Consider the following 24,041-nt stretch of genomic DNA (forward strand, 5'->3'; position numbering starts at 1 on the left):
AATGAGATTAAATGTAAATCAGTGTAAATTATAAATATTTGGGGTAAAACATGCCAACTTAATGTATCGATGAATGGGATATAAACCAGCTTGGATTATCCACCAAAGAGATCTTGAGGTACTGATGATAGTTCAATGAAAGCATCAACTCATTTTAGCAGCAATGAAAAAGTTGGGGGAATCATGTTAGGGATGATTAGGAAAGTAATTGAAAACAACATTTATTTATTGTTAAATTTATACCTCGCCTTTTATTAAGAAAACCCCAAGGCGGCAAAGATCAATTGATTTTATATACACCTACGATGTGGCTGCATTGGGAATCTACAGTTCTGGTTACTCATCTTAAAAAGAAGAAGGCAGAGCTGGAAAAGCTGCAGAAGAGGACAACCAAAATGATCAAAGGGCTGGTGCCGCTTTCCTATGAGGAAAGGCTAAAGCACTGGGGACTTTTTAGCTTAGAAAAGAGGCAACACAGGGATAGGGGCAGGACAGAAATTGGTAATATTATGAATGGGATAGAGAAAGTGGCTAGAGACACCCTTTTCTCCCTCACAAGACTAGACCTCTGGGTCACCCAAGAAAGCTGATTGTCGAGAGTCACATTCAGGACAAGCAAAAGGAAGTGCTTCACACAATGCGCCCACTCTATGGAATTTGCTGCCATGAGATCTGGTAATGGCTACTAGCTTAGATGGCTTTTAAAAGGATTAGACAAATTCCTGGAGGAGAGATTCTATCACTACCTATTAGTCATTTTGGCAAAATCACACCTCCTTCTTTAGAGGCCCTATAGCTCAGAATACTTGTTGCTGGAGGCAGACTGTGGCGGAGGGCTGTTGCCTTTCTCTCCTGCTTGTGGGCTTCCTGGAGGTATCTGGCTGGCCCCTGTGGGGAACAGAATGCTGGACCTGAAGGGCCTTTGGCTTTCTTCTCTTCCTTGCATTCTTAGGTAAGCATGGAAGAGTCTTGAGTTGGCCTGACTCCTGCACATGGCAACATATCCTTTACACTAACCCTTGCTCACAAAAAGAGAGAGGAAAACCTCTAGGACAGGACATACAAGATAGTGATTTATTTTGCCCAACGTGTTTTGGAAATTTACATCTGGGGCAATGGTTCCCAAAAAGGCCATTGTGTCTGGGGAAGGATGATGGGTGTTGTAGTCCAACAATATCTGGGGATTCAAGGTTGGGAACCCCTATTCCAGTTGAAGATTCTCAAAAATGTGTGGGGCAAAAGAAATTGCTGTCTTGTACACCCAAGAGAGGTCTTTTTATGCCCTCATGTGGGTGCCTTTCCCCCTTCTTCCAACTAACTCATGCTCACCTGTAAGCCATTCTCACCTCAGGCTGGGCCCAACTATACAAGCAATGACAGCAGTCACTTGGGTCAAAGATACTTTTAAGCTGTTAGTGAAGCAGCATGCAATCCAAGCAATCCAAGACATGTACCCTTAATGTTGGGCCCCGAGATGTTCTTGGACTTCAACAGTGGCCTTTGGCTGGGGATTATGGGAGTTGAAGTCCAAGAACATCTGGGGGCCCAACGTTGAGGATCCCTGCAGCCTAGGAGGACTCCTTGCAGTGCTGCAGAGGATGTTGCAAGTACATACAATGAACTGAGACTTGCATACCAGCAGCCCATGACATTTTGCTGCCTGAAGCAGAAATGGTGCCCTTCCCTTTCTTCCCATTTCCAAATGGAATCTCTCCCTTCCCTCTCTTTTCTATTTTTAGCCTACTTTCCTTAAGGAAAGTAAGCTTATGAGATCACCCAGCTTTCTCTGTGTGTGTGTCCGTGTGTGTCCCTCTGTCAACTTTGCAATGCCCAGATTCATTTGAACCAAATATGAATTATTTTATTTTATTTATTTTTTATTTTTGTTTGTTTGTTTGTTTCAAGTTGTAGGGACACATAGGACACCTCAGTGGCATAGTCTGTGATGATGTCATCCAACCCAATTCAAGATAGCGTATGTGTGCAGTGGTGGATTAACGGAGAGGCAGAGTAGGCATTTGCCTACAGCGGCAAAATTTGAGGAGCAGCAAATTTTGCCCCTCCTCAAGTGTTGCTGCCCCTCTCTGTGGGCAGTGGCGGCTGCAGCAAGGGTGAAGTGGATGAGGATAAAGTCCCCTCTTTTACTTTATATATATAAACAGGCAAACAATCTTGTTTCAGGTTAAAGGGCGGCAAAAAGCTTAATCCACCCCTGTATGTGTGAAAGTTTGAGGCAGAAGTGGGCTAACTTGTGAGGATAGTAATTATCAATTAAGATTATAGTGAAAGGAAAGTAGGCAGATTAGATCTTACTAGGACTTCCTGTTTTTTCTGGTAAAACTACACACAACATTCCTTCTTTCTTCCAAATCTCTCCCCCTTCCTTCCTTTTCTATTGGGAAGGAAAGATGAAAAGCAGTACAGTGCCATTTCACCTTCCCTTCTCTGCAGGCCATCCATGGGGAGCACGTGCTGGTTGGGCTGCTGTGCCTTCCCATGAGAACTAACCCACAAGAACATCTGCCTGCTTTCATGCAGATGGTTCCAAGTTCCCTCCTTGGCATCACCAAGACAGGGCTGTGAGAGACTCCTGCCTGCAACCCTGGGGCAGCCGCTGCCAGTCTGTTTAGACAATACTAAGGTAAATAGACCAATGGTCTGACTCAGTATATGGCAGCTTCCTATGTTCCTATATGTTCCTATCTGCCACCGGAAGTGGCCCGATTCACCATTCTTATGGTTGGCTCTGCCAGCATCCTCTGCAATTTTGCAAGAGATCCTGGAACACAGAGTTTGTGCTGTGCATGCAATGCCTTTGCACAATGTAAGGTCTTAGGCTGGACCTGATTTCATCCCAGGTATCATCATACATTGATTTGCATGTGAGTGTGAATGCATGCACGCACATACACAAGCAAGCGCGCACACACACACACACACATGCGGACTGAACTGCACAATAATATTTTATGTATTGAAATCAACATAGATTTACATGTTCCAGAGTTTGGCATGTTGAACTAACTTCTAAATATTTCAACAGATATTCTGATCACAACAGATATTATCATTCTGATCAGCTCTTGATTCAAATAATTTGCTTACTTACTTAACATATTTGTATCTCACCCAAAACGCATGTCTCTGGGCGGTTTACAACAAAACCTTTTTGCAGGTTCTTTTTTCAGGGTGACTTGTGGTCTGGACACGTGTTGAAATATTCACAAGATCAGTTTTACAGGCTGAAAAGCAAGGGCACATCAGCCCCTCGTTGATGTCTGTATGTAAAAAATGTTCATGCGATTGGCATCTCCCCATTCCAAGCCACCCATAATCCCTTGCACACAGACACCTTGTCACACACTTCCTGGCCCACATGCTCTCTCACTTCCTACCAGGCGTCCTGCTTCATTGTTGTGTAAATTCATCAGGAAACGCAAGTCCCGTCCTTTCTCATTGGAGTCCACGAACTCTCTTCCAAAGACCCTGCCGAAGTCGACGTTGTCACTGCAGCCGCCCCAGTGCCAGTCAGGACCCCCTGGGCCCCGCCGGCGATAGTCACAAGTGCATGATTCGATTGAGCCTTCGGAGCATGAGCGGGCCACGGAGTGGGTGACACCAGCACTGGTGATAGCAAAGATGAAAGCAGTCTCCCGGCAACCTGGAAAGAAGGAGATGATATTACATGTTAGCACTGTGGGGAACAGAATGCAAAATGCAGCGTGCTGCCATTTCACCTCCTTTCCTCTGCAAGCCATTCATGGGGGTGTGGTGCTGCTGGGTGGGCTGCCGGGCTGCCCTTGAGAACTGGTCCACTCTCTGCCCCCTGAAGAGGCATGCTCATCCTGCTTCATGGTAGGGTTGGCCCTGCCGGCATCCTCTGCCACACAAAGTCCACCGCTCATTAGCTCCAATAAACCCAAAATCTGGGCCACACACATGCTTAGAGAATGACATCGGCACAAACAGCAGCCTCATAAAACATCAAGTATTTTCTCTCATTTATTTATTATTATTTATTTATTCAATTTCTATACCGCCCTTCCAAAAATGGCTCAGGGGGGTTTACACAGAGAAATAATAAAAAAGGTGGCTCCCTGTCCCCAAAAGGCTCACAATCTAAAAAGAAACATAAGACAGACACTAGCAACAGTCACTGGAGGCATACTGTGCTGGGGGTGGATAGGGCCAGTTCCTCTCCCCCTGCTAAATAAAGAGAATCACCACGTTAAAAGGTGCCTCTTTGCCAAGTTAGCAGGGTTTTGCCAAGTTAGTAGGGTTCCCCTTTACACTTGGGAAACTGAGGCCCCTTGATAAGTGAACTTTTCTTGAAGTAGTAAGAAGATACCCATTAAAAAGCAGGAGCACTCCTAACGCTGGGCATCCAAATACAAAACAGTTTGAGGAATCAAAATATCCTGCCTTCCACTCCATCCCAGGCCCTGCTGCCTTTGCCCTGCATGTAGCAAGGCCCTGGAACAAAAAGTGAAGCAGGTGAGGCTGTACCCCTGCTCTTCTTCTTTGGAGAGGTGGGGGGGGGAGTGACAAGCAAGATGCCACCCATCTGGAGCCCCCCCCTTCAGGGGCCCAGGGACATTTGTCCCACCCTTGTTCAGTTATAGCTACCCCCTGCCTGCATGACCTGCCGCACTCATAAAACTGGAAAGGACCAAATGGTCAGGGATTGTCACCCTCCCTCAGTGCCTACTATGCCCCCTGTTCAGCCTACAGAATGAATCCAGCCACAGTCTGCCATAAGCCAGCTTGTCTCCTACTAACAACCAGGGGTCTGTCAACAGAGGAACCGTCACCTGGCTTTATGGATGCAAACGGACAATAATATAAATCCAATAGATAAGATGCCCTCATGTGAGCATGCTACCATTAGCTGCACCTTGCTCTGTACAAGCACCAGAGATGGACAGCAGGCGCCTAAGTAAGAAAGCACTTTGTTTTTCTCTTCACAGATGGAACATGGGAGGAAATGTCAAGATTAAATTTGCCCAGCCAGCACAGCGCACAAAGGCTGGCTAGCGGAGGGGAGGTCGGGCTCAGGGTTGGGGCGGGGCGGGGCGTGTCTGGGGGGAAACGGGGAAAGATGTATGTAAAATACAAAATGTCAAAAAACATTTTTTAAAAAGAAAGATTAAATTTTCCTGTGAAGCTCTCTGGCTCCCCTACAGGTGTGATCCATAGTATATGTGCCATTTTTGACAAACTGTTTTATACAACCGCTGCAAATAGGTGTGTCAATCCTTAGAGGGAAAACAAAGCAAGAGCAGGGGGAAACTGGGTCTAATGGCTTGTCCTGTGAAATCAACCCAGAATGTACCTCAGCAAAGGGGTCTTGCATTGGTCCTCTGAACTCCTGGAACTGCTGCCCAAACAGGCAGCAGATTTTCACTGTCTCCAAAGAAGCAAAATTCAAACCCACACTTGGGTCCAGTTCAATGCAGCAAACCAGGAACTGGCACAAGCCTCAAAATACTTGCAAGAGGAAGAGACCAAAAGCTTCCTTTCAGTTTGTAACAAATCACAGTTTCCCATTTTGTCCAAACTTGGAAATTGGTTCGAACAAACCACAATTTACAAGACAAATATATCAAACCAGGGTCTGATGGGTCAAAACAGGAAACTGTGGATTGTTACAAGCCATGTAAGGAAGGTAGTGGTTGTAGCTCCTTATCTGTCTGTCCCTGGATGTTGCCATCACAAAGTGGTAATTTTCCAGCTGTGGGTCCCCATCACTATCATTTTCTGCCATTGATTTGTGCATAGATGCAGGACAGTAATCTGTGAGGGATGTCATGTTGCTGAGGACTCTGGGATTGGCAGATAGCAGCTGGTATTGCCATCTCTCTCTATATATATAATTTTCCTGGGTGTGCCTTGGAATGTGCGTCCCAGAGCCCAGCTGATTGGCTGGGCCGCGGATGGGCCTGATTGGCTGAGGTGCACCCAGGAGGATTGGTCGCCACAGCAGCGGCAGGCCTGGCCACAGAGGCCAGAGGCAGCGGCGGGCCCAGCCCAGTCGCGGAGGCAAGGCCCAGAAAAGGGGGGGGGGGGAGAAAGTGGGGCCGGGGGTCAGAAGTGGCAGTGGGGAGGAGAGGTGGCTGGGCCAGGAAGCAGAGACTGGGGCAGAAGGGGAGGGGAGAGGTAACCGCCGTCCCCAAAGAGCGCACAGATGCTCTGTGCGGGGTTTGCTAGTATGTGTTATTCTGTTAAGATGGTGAAATTGCATTCAACACATCTGGCTGGGTACACTTTGTGGGGAGGGGCACAGAAGTGATACCTATGTAGGAAATTTGTTGGGTGAAGCAAATTTTAGTCAGGGAAGCCCTGACTTGAACTACGTTCTTGCGGTGTGTACACACAGAAGGACAATGATGTGCTTTTGTCATCTGTAATATCTGTGTGGGGCACTTCATTTTCACAAACAGAAAGGTATATCCATATAGGAAATCTATCATGTAAAGTGGTCCCATCTGCTAAAATCCATGCATTTAGTTTTCACTGATTTGTGGGCCAGACAGTCAGTCATTCACTCACTGTGCAGTCACTGTACAATGAGAATGAACAACTCGGCCTCATAGGGCCGATACATACCTAACACACTATGAGGAGTCAGTTAAAGAAACCTTGGTCAATGAATTGCATGAACTGTAACTGATTAAATCTGCATTAATCTGCATATTAATAAAAACAATAGCTCTGGAATAGCTTTTTAGAAGATGCATGTGTGCATCAATGAGGCATGATCTTAGAAGAGGTATTGTCTGAGGAGAGAGCCCTTTTTAAGATGGCACACACCTATCACATGCATTTTTGTAGGTACTTGTATTAAGAATATTTAAAATCTGCTGCCTAGTGAACCAGACATCTTTTTCATTAAGGAAGATAACAAACCAATCCACTAAACACTGCAGCCTTAATACAGAGGTTCATGATTCTTTTGCCAAGGAGGGGAGAGCAGGAGTAAGAGTGTCCGAGAGTTTGTGGGAAAGGAATGTCTTTCCTCTTTATATGGGAGGGGAAATAATAATAATAACTGACTATAAAAACTAAAATAATACATGACTCCTGATGTACAAATCCCAGCTGTTAATGTTTTGGGGTTAAGCTGTGCTTTGTTTATGTGCTGATCTCACAAGTAAACATTTTGGACACAGGAACTGGGTATTCAAACTGCCTCCTCCAGGCAGGACAAGCCAGTTCTGACTTTTCCAAGGGCCTCACACACAAACCCATGTCATCAGTGTGGCACTACCGGCTTCCTTATCCGAAAGAAGCAGCAGTAAGAAGCGTCAGTGAGTAGGGGTAGAGAGGCCCAGGTCCAAAGGCCCACCCAGCCAAGACGCTTACTAGTCACTAGGCCAGTCACTTCCTATCAGTATAACCTGCTTCACAGGGCTGATGTGAAAATGGGGGTGGGGGTGGTGAAGTGACATGATATGTGTGTGCAGCATTTGATATATCGTACTCTGTCAGTCTCACAGGGACCCCCAAGGCGGCTTACAAAGAAGGTGAAAAGCAATAGAGAAACAACTGGTTGCACTTGGAGCAGGTGCCTCTATCTTTCCATTCTGGTTAACACCACTGACTGACAGCAATACTCCTGGGCTCCCACAGGTATCTTTTAAAGTGACAGACCCCTTATATTTCGCAGGAGGAGAACAACTATCCATATTTGGCCCCAGCACAGCATCAGTGGCTGTTGGTGGTGTCTCCCTAATGTTTCTTTTTAAGACTGCAAGCTCTAGCGGCTGCCCAAGGTATTGAGGTGCCTGAGATTAGTCACCTAATGCGACCTTGACCTATGACTCCTGTGAGGGCAGGCACCTTCCTTCCCTTGGTATCAAGCCACTTACACATATTTACCCTGAATAAAAGACGACTCTGAATTTAAGATGATCTCCTTAAAAATAGAGGTTTAAAATATAGCATATACCTATTTGCCCCCAAAGCAGAGGACTCTGGATTTAAGACAATCCCCCAGTTTCTATCATGGGGGGAAACAGTATTTTCCAGTCAAAGGCTGCGATCCTGGGCTTAAATCCTGTTTGTTTGTTTGTTTGCTTGCTTGCTTGCTATATTTATATACCACCATTCAATGAATCTCATGGTGGTTTACAACAAAATCAATGGGATTCAGTCAGCTCAACTGTGTGCAAGCCAGCTTGGGGAATAAGTAATTTGGTCAGATATTGTGATTTGTTAGATTACATATTCAAATCATGTTGTAAGTTATATGGATTTTAGATCTGGATGTTTAACTCATCCTCCGCCTTCTGCCCCCCTCCCCACAAAAGACACCCCTTCCAGTTAGGAATATGATTTAAGGGCTTCAGCAATAGGTAGGTAATAAATAGATTTTGAAACTATAATTGATACGCACAAATAAGCAAAGGTCTTTTATCCAAGTTATATACATATTTCTCTAGATAATCAGGTGGACAAATGTAAAGACAAATGGGAATGGCACATACTATTAACTGAGACTGATGAGAAGGAAAATAGGGACACAGGTTGTTACAGATCAAGAGAATGTTTTAAAAGTGTTTTTTCAATGACACTTGGCCCCTGTAAAAATTAAGAAAATGTATAGCTTACACCATGTAAAATGTTGGTACTGGAACTTTCATTATGCAGATTTGTTTACATGTATGGAAATAGTTTGTTTACATGTATGGGGGAAATGCCTACGGAGCAAGAGGTTGCTGATTCAAATATAGGAAGATGCTGAAAGGCATCATTTCATACTGTGCGGGAGGAGGCAATGGTGAACCCCTCCTGTATTCTACCAAAGACAACCACAGGGGCTTTTTACCAAACTACAACACCTGGGGCTTTTTAGTTTAGAAAAAAGACGTCTGCGGGGAGACATGATAGAGGTCTATAAAATCATGCATGGCATGAAGAAAGTGGAGAGAGAGATATTCTTTTCCCTCTCATGCAACACTAGAACCAGGGGTCATTCCATGAAATTGATTGCCAGGAGGTCTAGGACCAACAAACGGAAGTACTTTTTCACATAACGCGTGATCCACTTGTGGAATCTTCTGCCACAGGATGTGGTGACAGCCAACAACCTGGATGGCTTTAAGAGGGGTTTGGATGACTTCATGGAGGAGAGGTCTATCAATGGCTCCTAGTCAGAGGGCTGTGGGCCACCTCCAGCCTCAAGGGCAGGGTGCCTCTGAGTACCAGTTGCAGGGGAGTAATGGCAGGAGAGAGGGCACACCCTCAACTCCTGTCTGTGGCTTCCAGCGGCATCTGGTGGGCCACTATGTGAAACAGGATGCTGAACTAGATGGGCCTTGGGCCTGATCCAGCAGGGCTGTTCTTATGTTCTTATGTTCTTTGGTTGCCAAGAGTCGACACCGATTCAATTGAAAACTTTACTTTACTTTAGGGTGGAAATATGGTTGTTTGAAACCTTTCTGATCATGAGTAGAGAAAATTGTTAAAGGAGTGGTAACAGATTTATTTATTTTTTGGAAAGCTAAGATGATTGGATTCATTAATGCTAGCTATTTTAAGGTGGTAATTAACACAGCAGCCAGACAACTCACCCCTAAGAATTGGAAGACAAATGTTATTTCTTCTCTAAAGAAGTGGCTGAAAAAAATATGGATGACAATTATGTGTAAATTTAAAGCAATAAGCCAATTCCATACAAGTAAATTAACAGCAATGCAACTGTTTACTAAAGATTGGCAGAGATTTGTGGGCAACAGGAGGAGTAAATTCCCACTGGATAATGTCCATGCAGCTGCATTAACACTATTATGAAGAGTCAGTTTGAACACTATTCTTTATTTTCATATTCTATTGGAAGATTGTCTGTAATAACAAATGGCTGATAAATTTAAAATAATTTAATTATTTATTTAGCATTTAAAAGAAAGGATGATTGCCTTTCTTTAAATTATTATACAGGAAGAGTATGAATAATAACTTTTGCATTTTTAATATGTGTATGTGTATGTCTGTGATGTGATACGTCCGTTAATGACTTATGGTGTTATATGTACCTATAATATATAGATGTACTGTATATATTTAAAACCTTTTTTAAAAAAAACATGTGCAAGATAGCAATGCTCCAACAAATTTTTTACAGTTGCTAGAAAAAAAATCAGCTGTGGGGTGGAGGGACACCTTGGGATCAAAACATGAAATGATAACCAAGGCATGATCTGAAAGCATGTGATGCTGAAGCAAAGCAGGTCTGGCTCTAGACTGCATTCGGTTTTGAGACTCTCTGGGAACTCACTAGGTGCAGTACCTTGAGTTCCATGATGGAAGGAAAATGAGATATTAACATCATGAAGAGCCAAATTTATCTTTTGCTTTTAAGCAAAAACCTGTCCTGATATTATTTATTTGTATTACACTTATATCCTTCAGGAAGTCCAAAGTGGCTTATAGAATGATCTCAGGTAGTCCACTCTGATCAGGCTGAGATGTACTTAGTTTAAGAATAAAGCCGCTTAATGTGCCCTCAGAAGATTCATTGGGCTCAGGTGTCTGTGATGACAGGGAGAGACAGCAAGAGAGTACCTAGCAATTGTGCAAAAATGTATACTTCTTTTCTGGGGTAGGCACTATTGCATCACCAAAAAGGTGATGCAATCACCTGGTCTTGTGATGTAATCAGATGGTCTTGTGGTGATGTAATGGTGAAGGTGATGTAATCACTTGGTTTTGTGGTAGCAAGCATGACTTGTCCCCTTAGCTAAGCAGGGTCTGCCCTGGTTTCATATGAATGGGAGACTTGATGTGTGAGCACTATAAGGTATTCCCCTCAGGGGATGGAGCCGCTGCTCTGGGAAGAGCATCTAAGTTCCAAGTTCCCTCCCTGGCAGCATCTCCAAGATAGGGCTGAGAGAGATTCCTGCCTGCAACCTTGCAGAAGCTGCTGCCAGTCTGTGAAGATAATACTGAGCTAGATAGACCAATGGTCTGACTCAGTATATGGCAGCTTCCTATGTTCTTATGTAAGAATAAAAAATGAAAATTGGAAGCTAGAACATAAACAATGACATATCACAGAATGCAATGCAGCCTGTAACACCTCCTTGAACTATTTCCTAGAGCAGATTGTGTACGCTGGCCTGAATGTGACAGTCTTTCCCCTAGATTCTGGAAAACTGCTACAAAGACGAATATGTCTAGTGATTCAATCAATCGGGGAAAGAGCAATGAAGGCATTTGGATTTTAGCTAGCCAAAGCAGGACCAGCAGATTGGGATTCTTTATTCTCTTGTTCCTTGCTGTGGTCAAGAATAAAGTCTCAGCTACACTAGATGTGTTCTGGAGAAGAAAAGGGGTTCCCCCCTCCCCGTATCTCCCTTCCCCAGTCTCTTTTCTCCTGTACCCTTCTTACCCCTGTTGACAATCTTGCCAAAAATGTTGGGCCCTGAGGTGGTGGGGCAATTCCAGCGGCGGTTGCGGAACTGCCACTTGCACTCCTTGATGGCGCTCTGCAGGCCGCTGCTGATGCTGTGTAGGATGCCCGGATTTTGGCGGATGAGCTTCCGCTGCTTGCGGCTTAGCAGCTGCAGGGAAGGGTCCAGTACCAGCTGCACATTCTTGGAGTCTGTCAGCAGGTTGGTAGATGAGGCCACGTTGATGATTCCCCTGTGGGCAGAGAATAGCAGGCACTGAAACACTGGCAGCGACCAGAGCTTAAACGAAGTCTCACATACACAACATTAACAAACACTTCTGGGATTTTTAAATGCACATTTGCCTGCTTAATGTTCAAACTTGGTATTTGAATATGAAATGTCGTGTCCACATTTGAAATGTGTGTGTGTGTTAGATTTGCTGGCATCTCTTGATTGTTTTGGCAAGCTTTGAAAATGAAACCTCACTAGCTATCACCTGCCCAGTACTGATTACTGTTAGATTCCAACTATTGATTGCTGTGAGACACTAAACGTCACTGTATGTCAACTATCACATTCATACTATTGCATGCTAATGTGGAATACCAGTTGTTGTAATAATTACTCCACTTGATGTCTATATATGTATGAGTTGTAAAGAAACAATATGAGCTGCACGATAGGGCTGAGAGAGACTCCTGCCTGCAACCGTGGAGAACCTGCTGCCAGTCTCTGTAGACAATGCTGAGTTAGATGGACCAATGGTCTGACTCGGCTAATGGCAGTTCCTTATGTTCCTTGTGCCTTCCATCCCCAGTGGCACTCAGTCATCTATACAGGGACTCGGACAGTCTAGTTATTAAGTAGGGAGTGAGCAGGGTGTTAGAGCTGCCCTAATATCTGGAGGAGAGTGAAAAGGAAACAAACTATATATTTGGCAGCATTCATGTATTTGGCATTCATGTATCTGGCATACTTGAAATTTGAAAATGAGTGCAAATTTCCCTGCCAAAATTCATTTTGGCAATCTAGTGGTAAGAATATGAAAATACTAGCCCATCACACTGAAAACAAATTGGCATATGATTTACCTTCAGCATGAACGAAGATTCTCTTTGTTGAGATCTATTTAACTTAGTATTGTCTAAGCTTACTGGCACCAGCTCTCCAGATCTTCAGACAGGGATCTTTCCCCACCTTACCTAGAGATGCCAAGGACTGAACCTGGAACCTTCCAAATGCAAGGCATTTCCCCTGCCTCTGAGCTATGCCCTTCTCCCCATATTCCACCCCTCGTTCCAAACTCCTTTTAGATCTTGTTGAGTCTGATCAGAAAATTGCTTACGTTACCTCCTTCACTTTCAACCTACCATTTGTTATTGTTAGTTATTACTAGTTACATCAGAGTTTACTTGGCCCTCACTGCATGCCAGGGATGATTTACAGATAATATGGGCATTTGGTTTGTAATTATTTCCATCTGTGAGACATGAGATTCTCGTTCTCCTGGTGTTTATACTGCAGCCTCCTAAAAGATGTTAACTGTCCTTGGGGAACTTATAGGGTTCAAGGAAGAGTTCACCATATTCATCTGTGTGTCCCATAGATCGAGGTATAGTGCAAGCAAGAGTACTAACCAGCCTGCAAATTTTGTACAATAGTCATTTTCAATTGTACCAACTGCCCTGATCCTGTTAGACGCTGGCCTGCAATGTTGACTCAAGTCGACTACAGCCCTATTCATACACAATTTGTGTACAGTATATGCCCGTACAGACATGTACTTATGTACAGTTATTCACATATTATGTTCAATGTGTGTGCAATAGTACGCTTATAGGAACATAGGAACATAGAAAGCTTCCATATACTGAGTCAGACCATTGGTCTATCTAGCTCAGTATTGTCTTCACAGACTGGCAGTGGCTTCTCCAAGGTTGCCGGCAAGAATCTTTCTCAGCCCTATCTTAGAGATGCCAGGGAGGGAACCTGGAACCTAGATGCTCTTCCCAGAGTGGTTCCATCCCCTGAGGGAAATATCTTACAGTGCTCACACATCAAGTCTCCCATTCATATGAAACCAGGGCTGACTCTGCTTAGCTAAGGGGACAAGTCATGCTTGCTACCACAAGACCAGCTCTCCTTCCCTAAGCTTCCTATCTGTCCTCCTTCCCTACAGCTTCTCCTTCCTTATCTCCTTCCCTACAGCTTCCTATCTGTACCTTGCATTTGAGGGGGTCTGTACCCAGGTTTATTTTTTAAATGAATGCATGTTCAGTTATTCACACTAAAATGTGTACATGTGTACAGAATGCATGTACAACATAAACATGAATGTGTGTACAACATAGACCATCTCCAGATGTTGTTAGAAGAGATGCTGTACTCAGGCCCCTGAGACTGCTGATCACGGAAATGACAGCCATCATGGTTATAGTGTACCCATCTGCCAGTGGTGGCCTGTGAGGGTGGTGTGGGGCCGGGGGGTTGGGGTGACAGTGAGAAAGTCATTTGCATGGTCAGCAACACCATACTGACCATGCAAGTGGCTGCTGCTGTGCATGTGCAGAGGTCAGGTGAGTGCTGCCTGTGGGGCCACTGCTGCTTGGGGTGTTGGGGTGGAGTGCCACTGGTTCCCCTAGCTTGCAGGTGCTGTTGGTATGGCTGGTAAGGAGTTTTAAAGGTACTTCTCACTACTGCTGCCCCCTACCCCACCCTCACTGGCCGCCATGGCCGTTGGCAGACATATGCTGCTGTAACTGTGAGTGATGTGCTGCCAGGATTGATTGACAGGCAGACGGGACTTCCAGACCCACTTTGAGGCACTGCATGTGAGTTCAGTGTCTCTTCTAATAACATCTGAAGAGGACTATTATGTCTGAAGAGGGCTTATATATCCTTTAGCTATATATATATTTTAGCTCCAATCTGTCACACCCACTAAACACATAAGCCCTATTCAGACATTATGTTGTGCCTGTGTGTACATGTTTTTGTGTGAATAACTGTGCCCGCATTCATTTTCCAAAGTGAACCAACCTGTGCACAGGTCCCATGAAATACAGAATGCAGGTACGAAGTGTACTATTGTACCGACATTCAACATACCATGTGAATGACTGCATCTGTGTACATTGTACACAGATTGTACAAGTGTTGAACATACCATGTGAATACGGCTATCGCTTCTGCTAAAACATGCATACACAAACCACCTGGGATTCCAACCTGGAGAAAACCCTATCAGAGCCTACACCAGCCTGGATCCCCAATCCCAACGACAGCCCTCCAGATTCCTCTGACTCAGAGAAGCCAGAGCCAGTCAGCCTCTCAGAATAGTCCTGGAGCACCGGGAACCCAGTATCCCCCAGTAAGGCTCTTGTCCCACCCTGAGAACTCCCTCCCTCCCTCCATCCTGCCCCGAGGCCCCGGGAATGGAGATGATGCCCTGCCAGGGTTGAGCCCTAGCTCTGAAGGCAGAGTGCTTTCCTGACTGTTTGATCGGCCTACTCAGGAAAGGGGGAGGCCAGCTCAGGGGTCTCCACAGGATTTACCTGAAGATCCAGGATGGGGCGGGGCTCCTGCTGGCTATATAACCCCTTCCATTGACACCAGTGTTTTGGTTGTTCAACAGCTCTCTTTGAGCCTTCAGTTGCCTTGTCTGACCTGAGATGCATAAAATCCTAAGAAACACCAGTCATTTATTACTTTGGAGAGCATGGTTTCAAATGACAGGGATTCTCAAGGGTCAGACATGCTGATTCACTGCTCCTGACACTCACAAGCCACATGGCTACTACTGTGCTGACCGACATGTCAATCACTGCTAGTCCAAATGGCCAGCCAAAGTCTAGCAGGATCCCACTCTAGTTGAGAAGTATCCTTTCTGGTAGATTCTCCCTTTTAGCTATCATATCTAATACACACTGACAGACTTTGCCCTCCATGAATTTGCTGGATCCCCTTTTGAAGGCCTCTAAATTAGTGGCCATCACCTTCTCCTGTGCCAGGGAATTCCACACGTAAATTATGTATTCCATGAAGAAGTACTTCCTTTTGTCAGTCCTGAACCTAATGCCGATCAGCTTTCCTGAGTGACTCCATCGGTCACACAGGAAGCTGTCTTATACCATGTCAGACCACTGGTCCTTCTACCTCAGTATTGCCTACATTGACTGGATGCAGCCCTCCGGGGATTTGGACAGGAGTTTTCTCCAGCCATGCCTGGAGATGCCAGGGACTTTCTGCAGGTAAAGCAAATGCTATTTCACAGAGGAACTCCATGTTCTAGTATTATAAGATGGGGCGAAGGGAAAGGACTCTGTCCTAACCAATCATAACTGGTTAAGTCCCTATCAATCAAGCAGCACAGAGACACTAATATTTGAAACTGAATACAATACATTAAATAAAAGCAGTAGTAGTAATTGCAGTAATGGCAAATAATAACAAATCGATGTTGTATATTCTATTTAAAGGACAACCATAGTATACATCACATCCCACAAAGTGGAAGATACTGCAAAAAAGCACCTGTGCAGTAACTTCTCCACATAGTGGCTGTGTCTTGTGCATCGTGTGAAGAGTTTCCATAGCAGCACCACACATTCCTGGCAGCAGCTTGTATCAACACAGAAATGCACTTAGGTAATTTTGGAAACTGGACCTAAAGGTCTTTGGACCCCGCCTCCTCCCCCCACCTGCTGCAAGTTAAGCATCATTTTTTAACACATAGGCCCAAGGGGGTGTGGAGGCCCTGGACTTCAGCCCTGAAGTCCAGGGGTAAGAGCGCCTCTGTCACAGACACTGTCCACATGATGAAGAGTACCCACATGGTAACTACATGCCATGTTAGGAGGAGGAGGAGGAGAGCTGGTCTTGTGGGACCAAGCATGATTTGTCCCCTTAGCTAAGCAGGGTTTGCCCTGGTTGCATATGAATGGGAGACTAGAAGTGTGAGCACTGTAAGATACTCCCCTCAGGGGATGGAGCCGCTGCTCTGGGAAGAGCATCTAAGTTCCAAGTTCCCTCCCTGGCAGCATCTCCAAGATAGGGCTGAGAGAGATTCCTGCCTGCAACCTTGGAGAAGCTGCTGCCAGTCTGTGGAGACAATACTGGGCTAGATAGACCAATGGTCTGACTCAGTATATGGCAGTTTCCTATGTTCCTATGTTCCAAAGGAAGCTGCCCTTATATTACTACTACAACAAATATTTATATACTTCTTTTCAACAAAAGTTCCCAAAGCATTTTACAAAGTGAAATATAAGTAAGTAAGTACGTAAGTAAATAAACAAACAAATAAATAAATATGGTCCCCTGTCACCAAAGGGCTTACAATCTAAAAAGAAACATAAGCTAGATACCAGCAACAGCCACTGGAGGGATGCTGTGCTGGGGTTTGGATAGGGCCAGTTGCTCTCCCCTTGCTAAATAAAGAGAATCGCCACTTTTAAAAGGTGCCTCTTTGCTCAGCTAGTAGACTCAGTATAAGGGCAGCTTCCTATGTTCATCTAGGTAGGAGCATCAGTATCGTCTGCAAAAACTGGCAGCAGCTCTCCAAGGTTTTAGGCAGGGGTCTCTCTCAGCCCTGCCTGGAGATGCCAGAGGTCAAACCTGGGGCCTTCTGCATACAAAACAGAGACTCTAGCACTGAGCTATGAGACCTTCAGGAGGTCTCATAGGGACACAGTAAGCTGCCATATACTGAGTCAGACCATTGGTCTATCTAGCTCAGTATTTTCTTCACAGACTGGCAGCAGCTTCTCCAAGGTTGCAGGCAGGAATCCCTCTCAGCCCTATCTTGGAGATGCTGCCAGGGAGGGAACTTGGAACCTTCTGCTCTTCCCAGAGCAGCTCCATCCCCTGAGGGGAATTTCTTACAGTGCTTACACTTCTAGTCTCCCTTTCACATACAACCAGGGTGGACCCTGCTTAGCTAAGGGGACAAGTTACTGTATGCTTGCTCCCACAAGACCAGTTCTGAGAAGACCTTTCTGTTTCAGCAAGCATTTGGCTGATAGATTGATCACGTGTCATTTTACGTAGCCCCTCTCCCCAGTAGTGATTGGGGCTGTTTGATATTGTTGATTTTAAACTGTATTTTAATTATTGTTAGCTGCTTTGGCGGGGAGCTGCTTTGTACCTGAAAGGAATAATAATAAAATGAAACAATTGCCTTTCACCAACGTGTGGGTAAAATGGCTAGTGACCCTACAATTTTATTTATGATTATTCCTGAGACTCATTGTCCATTCAGTTTTTGTTGTTCTGTTAATATTGATGAAGCTTGTGATTTAATCACACATACACACAGATATACACATACACACTACTCACACTCACGCATACATATACACACACTATATATAGTCCACTGACTGACTCATTCACAGAGGTATCAAAATTGTTAGAGTACTTCCTCATGAGTCAGAGCCTTGAAATTTGATACATACACAGTCCAAGGCAGTGGCACCCTGATTCCTAGAGAAGTTGAAAAAGGAGATTTTGTTACTCTCTCCCTGGGAGGGATGGGGCGGGGGGGAGAGCAAGAGCCGCACTTCTAAATGGTCACAGTACTTCTGAAAACTGACAATGGATACACACATAGTGCTAGATGCACAGATGACTAGAAATATTTGAAAATGGGATCTTTTCACACCTAACAGTCAGAACTTGGGGCATGAAGTCAACTTGATTGACTTGATGAAGCCAGCATTCCAGCATCGAGCAAGCCAAGCCACATGTGGGGTGGAACGTTGGATGGCACGGGGAACGTTCCATGGCATCCTCAGGCTTGGATTTGGCAAAGGGGGCACTTCCAGTTGCAGGAAGAAGCATGCATCTATGTGTGCGGATTGGAAGCTCAATTTGCTAGTATGATTAAAGACACTGGGGCCTCCCTGACTCACTCACTGACTCACTCATGGAGGTATCAACATTATTAGGGTACTTTCCCACGAGCTAGACCCTGGAATTTGGTACACTCGCAGCCCAAGGCATTCTGATTAACCAGAATCATCTGGAAATGGGACATGGAGATATCTGTCCTACAAAATGGTAATTGTAAACTGCCCAGAGACGCAAGTTTTGGGAGGTACAGAAATATTATAAACAAACAAACAAACAAATAAAATGCAGAATCCAGAAGATACTTAATGATTACTTCCAGTCCACTAAGTACTTGCAGTCCACCCAAAATCTGACATTTGGCGTGCACACAGCCCTAGATATGCTGATTACTAGAAAAGTTTGAATGAGTGGTGTTTTAAGTCTCTTCCTAGAAACGGAAGGCAAAAAGTGAAACTTCAAATAGTGAAGGTACTATCAAGCTGTGCCAACCTCCTGGACATTTGATACTGATTTCACCCAAGCCATAATGATTAGTAGGAAATTCTGGAATTGGGACTCTTTTTTTCACCTAACCGTGAAGAGTTGTGGTGCTGTGTTGACCTCCTTCTAGAGGCCAGCATAGAGCATGCCCAACTTCCATGTGGGATGGAGGCTGGAGCATGGTTGTTCTTGTGCCTACTCAGACTTCATTTGGGGGAGGGGCACTTCCAGGCAGTAACATCCAGAAACAGATCTCTATTTGAAGAATGCTTTCAATATGCTACCCCACACACTCTGCTGCCCTCAACAGCTGCAACTTGTGATTCAAACTTCAGTACACCTGACATCTGCAACATTGCCAGGGACCCTCGACTGGGCTGCCTCTAACATCATGTTCTGGCTGTAAAAATGCGGGTGGTCTGAGCAACTTGGGTGACTTATGCATCTGGGAGGGCATCTCTGTCATCAATCGCTTCATAAATAGATAGATAGAACTAATGATACAGATTAGAGTGTCTGATTTGGAAACATTCACACAGGAGATTTAGAGAAGTACTTAATCCAATCAAGATTGTAATGTAGATGCGAGAGCATTGGCCAGAAGGCTCATTCACATCACAAATGCCTCTATTTCACTTTCTGTTTCACGTTCATGATCAGACATGCACTTAAGAGGCTCGGGGATGATTTAAGCCTCAGGGATGAAAACTCTCTACAGACTCGGGATGTGATTCCATTCTCATCTCATAGCCTTGCATAGGTCCCCATCTAGGACATGAGGGACATGATAGTGAACTACCTCACAGGGCTGTGCCTGGGGGAATGGGTGACAGAGACATTGTTCTCTGTCTTCCAGAAGTGGCAGACTAAAAAAGCCAGAGACGGCTTGGAGTGCCAGGGCAGGGCTAGTCCTATAAGGCCCTCTTCTCTCATCCCAGAAGGGTGCCTTCCTCAAACAGCAGGCAGATGTCCAGTCTTTAGCTAGATCAGGATTCCTCGGCAAATGGACAGGAGGCGATGCAATGTGCCTGCGGCTGAAACTCTTACAAACCAAACCACGTCCAGATCGCCAAGCGTGCGCCCCCTCGGAGCGCGGGTTTGCTTTTGCTCTGCTCATCCACACCTGGGCACTTGGCACACCTCTCCGAAGCTCCGCCGACAATACTGGGAGAGCTAAGGTGGCGCAGGTTCCCTTAGTGGGAGCCGGGCTGTGGTGGGTCTGATCCCCCTCCCCTTCATTTGGAAATATGATCTGATCCGGCTCCCCAAAGGCGCAGCAGCGCGTTAAAGCGCACTTACCACCATCGGCCGCTGTTATTCACCGCCAGCGTGTTGGAAAGAGAGGAAAAAGCCAAAACCCACAAAGTCTTCAAGCCTAGCATTAATGCCACGGGGCTCATCGCTTCTCCTGCCCTGCCTGCCTACTCGGCGGAACCGCAGAAAAAGTAGCGGAGAAGAGCTGGGATGGTGGAGAGGTGGGCTGGCGAATCCTCTCCAAAGCCTTTCGCTGGCGAGGCGCGCACCGCGCGCTCGGGGAGGGGTCCTCAACTTGAAATAGGTTGGAGCCCAACTCGAAATTTAAGAATGCATAAATATGCATATATATTTATATACACATATATATGTGAAAGAGAAAAGATGCAGGAAAAGTCCTTCGAGAAACGGCGCCGGGGTTCTCGGTTGCTAGCAGTCCCGGTTGGTGATGATTCCCTTGGAGAGAAATGAAGGCTACGCTAGAGGGGGAGAAGCAGCCTCGCGTCCGGCTAGCTGGGGCCCCCTTGAAGCATGTCTGAGATCCCCTCGCCAAGGCCGGCTTCTTATAGAGGCTGCGTGGAGGGTCGCCATGGAATGAGCCATCCAGCCAGGAAGACCCAGCGCCGTGCGCTCCCGCGAACAATGCGCCCTTGCGCAAAAGAGACGCATCACAGCCCGGCGGGGAGGGAGGGAGGGGGGAGGCAAGGAGCCTTTGGACGGGCCGCTCCCCTTCCCGTCAGATTAAATTCCAGGAGACCCGAGATACCGAAATCCTCTTGCTGAAGGAGGTGAGGCGACTTAATGCTTGTCACTCAACTCCCCCCACCCTTCACCCCACCCCAGCCCAAGACGGGGCCGCGGCCAGGCATTCGCTCCGAGGGACCTCTGGCTTGGCGCTTTTCTCCGGCGTTCATGACCCAAGATGAAGAAGGAGCAGCAGGATCCCGGGCGGACAGCAGGGAGGGAGGCTTCGAGCAGGCCCGGCTAGTCGCGAGGATGGAAAGGCTGGGCTGCAGAAGCCAGCCGGGGATCGCTCCTGGCGGCGATCCTCAGCGGCGGCGGCGGCGGCGGCGGCAGCTCCATCCCGCGGGCATCGCCTCTCTCCGTAGCACTCCAGTAGCCACACTTGGCCGCCGAGGCTTTGCGGTGGCTTCGTTCCTCCTCTCCGGAGTCTTTTGGCTGCCGCTGGCCAGACGTCATCCCCCTGCTTGGGCTTGGCCTGAAGAGTCCTCAGCGCCTCCTTTCATCCCGCGGTGGTGGCGGGGAGAGAAAGAGAGCAGCGAGAGAGCCTCGAGAGGCAGCAGATGGAGCGAATTAAGCCTCTCGCGACTCGCGCGCTCCGCTCCGACGGCGCGCTCTCCGCCTGGGACGCCGCCACTGCTGGGAAGCTGCCGAGAGATGAGGCAAGGGCCGGCGCGGACGGCAGGCAGGAGCCCCGCGCAAGGGAAGGTGGTCCCCGAAAGCCACCCTTCACAACATCGCGCTCGAGATGGGGGGGATGTTTTCAGCCGGCCCAAATGGCCTCAGGCTGTCTTTTTAAGAAACAGTGGTAAAAAATGCTATTAGCTTTCTAGATGGCACAAAGCTCTGCACCACCTGCCTGAAGCGCCCATGGCCAAAAATGTGAAGCTCTTTCCCCTGAAAAGTTCCGTGTCACTGAGAGCTTGTAGACATGCCCTAGCAGTAACCACGGATGTCTGCACTTTATCGAATATATTCCCCTTTCTGGAGAGAAAACATCTTTGAAGTTACTTCTACAGTACACCCTACCTGCTCTGCACCCCACATCCATCCATCCATCCAATAGGCCCTTGCCCATCTTTCTGTGCACATGGACTGGTTCACACATGCATGTACATCACTTGATTTGTGCAATGCCAGCCGATGACTTGCATGTGTGAATGAGCCATCAGAGGTACACTACCACAGACACAATGCTTTTCAGATCAGTGCACACATTCAGATGCCAGCCATCTAACGTAGTCAAATGCAGAAGAACCAAACCGTGTCCATGCATGTGTGAAGCAGGCCTTGATGACCAGCAGCTGAATATGTGAACGGGCTCAATTGAAAAGCACTGTGTTGGGTATTTTTGGGGTGGGGATACAATAGTTCTGTCTGTGGGGTTACAATTATTACAGTCCAACCAAGCATGCAAGCCTTGAATTTTGCAGTTATCAAGTGATAAGCATACATGTGTGAACAGGCCTATATCTCTCCCATTGTATACACACTTCCGCCTTTCATTCTTGTCCATCCACTCTTCATCTTCTCTACGCACGTGCACACACTCTGTGCTCCTACAGCCAGTCATGCAACCCTACTTGCTGTGTCCAGGCCCAAAGTTTTAGCAAGTGTAAATCCACCTTGCCTCAATGCTCTGCACACTGACCAACTCCACCTGAAATAAATGGCTTGGTGTGGATGAAAGAGCCTTGTTTTTTCTTTTTTCTTTTCTGGAATCAGTAGAGCAGGGGGATTCCTTCCTAGACTGGTGTAAATTAGCATCATTCCTGCAGTGAAGTCCCAACTGATGTAATTCAGCTCTGCTGAAGTCAATGGAACCCCCCTGCACATGGTTACTTCACCACCATCTATGATTGTCAGATTATGCGCTTATTATTATTTATTATGCACCACTGACAACCAGGCATCTACAAATCCACTGGCCAGCTCATCAGGGGCAAGTGCCTCCAGCCCTCTGGCAAGCAGGATACCCAGCACCTCACAGATCTCTTCACCAGGGGTCTTGTTTCCACTGCCATTTTTGAGAAGGTAAGAAAAAGCAGGAATCCTTCCTGAGCCATAGGAGAGGGCTCCCATTGTTTCTTACTATCTCCATGTCCCAATGCAAATGAGAGAAGGCTTGCTTTTCTTCTGCCTATGTGCCAGAAATGGAAATCAGCGAATATAGAGGACTGGTGGAGGCCACAGATAATGGCTAGCTAGTGAGCTAAGCCTAAATGTTTGGATCCCTGTTGACAACCCATCCCCACAACAGTCCTGTGAAGCAGATTTCTAGCATTCCAGTTTACATATGGGGAACTGAGACCAAGAGATAACAACCTGCCCAAGGTCAACCTGCAGGAGTGGCCTTTCTATGAGGCAAGATGAGGCCATCACCACAGATGATTGATGAGGCACATCACCACTGCAGATGATTACTGGGGCACCAGCAAGGAGGAAAGATCCCCTTCTGCCCCCATTTTTTAAAGCGAGGGAGAGAAGGGGAAGTAAGCACACAACTGGGGGAGGAATTTGGCACCCTGCCTCAGACTCATAGAAGCCTTGAGCCGCCGCCAACGGGCAGAGGTGAGCAGAATCTACTCCACGTCTTTTTATTCCAACAAAGCAAGTCTGGGGAAATATCAAGATGAAAACAAACTCAAGTTTGGGGCTGACTGCTCATATGTGTAATAGAACCATCTCTTACAGGAATAACAGCTGGAGGGGAAAAAATTATTTTGGCCGAGAGAAACAGCAGGGAAGTCTGCTTAACTTTTTTTCCTGCTCACCTTTCTTTCTGCCACAGCTCCCCTGCCATAATATGCTTTATGTGTGTCCAGAGTCTAGCTGCATGGTGTTTACTTTTGTCAGACTCTTCATTGGGCCCAAAAGTCAGAGTATCCACTGGGTTTGGAGGCTTCAGCCATGTAGCCATTTATATCAATTTTGCTTCTACTAATGTCAGTGGCAAAAATTCCCTTGGCAGTACGTGTGTAGTATAGAATGTGACCACGGAGATGCGGTGTTCTTGGTCATATGTGTTTCCTCTGCATGGGCTATACACACAAGCAAAAAGCTACAAAATTCCATCCATATCCTCCAGGCTTTAAGTCTGGGTCTAATGGGTTCCCTCTTCATTTTCATTTCGCAGTGGTCTTTATTTAATTAACGGAAAAGAAAACAGCTTCTAAACAAAGCCAATGTATATCACATTGGCACCTAATGAGGTGAAAATTCATGGTAGTACTAGTAGCATTCATAGTAATATTCCTAGTAGTAATAGTGAAAAGTGTATATACTGTATATATGAATGTACAATCAAAACCATATTTTAAA

At 46.1% G+C, this 24,041-nt stretch overlaps 1 protein-coding gene across 1 annotated transcript in view; it reads right to left on the minus strand.

Annotated features, from left to right (window-relative positions):
* Nucleotides 1-24,041, minus strand: part of WNT1 (Wnt family member 1) — a 52,245-nt gene that overhangs the window by 5,872 nt on the left and 22,332 nt on the right. Inside the window, exons 3-4 of the mRNA XM_053289317.1 lie at nt 11,390-11,643; nt 3,396-3,661 (exon numbers count right to left, since the gene is read on the minus strand). Of these exons, the coding sequence (XP_053145292.1) occupies nt 3,396-3,661; nt 11,390-11,643 (520 nt within the window). The remainder of the gene's footprint in view (nt 1-3,395; nt 3,662-11,389; nt 11,644-24,041) is intronic.

This window comes from Hemicordylus capensis, chromosome 2 (assembly GCF_027244095.1).
Source record: "Hemicordylus capensis ecotype Gifberg chromosome 2, rHemCap1.1.pri, whole genome shotgun sequence".
Classification (NCBI taxonomy): Eukaryota; Metazoa; Chordata; class Lepidosauria; order Squamata; family Cordylidae; genus Hemicordylus; species Hemicordylus capensis.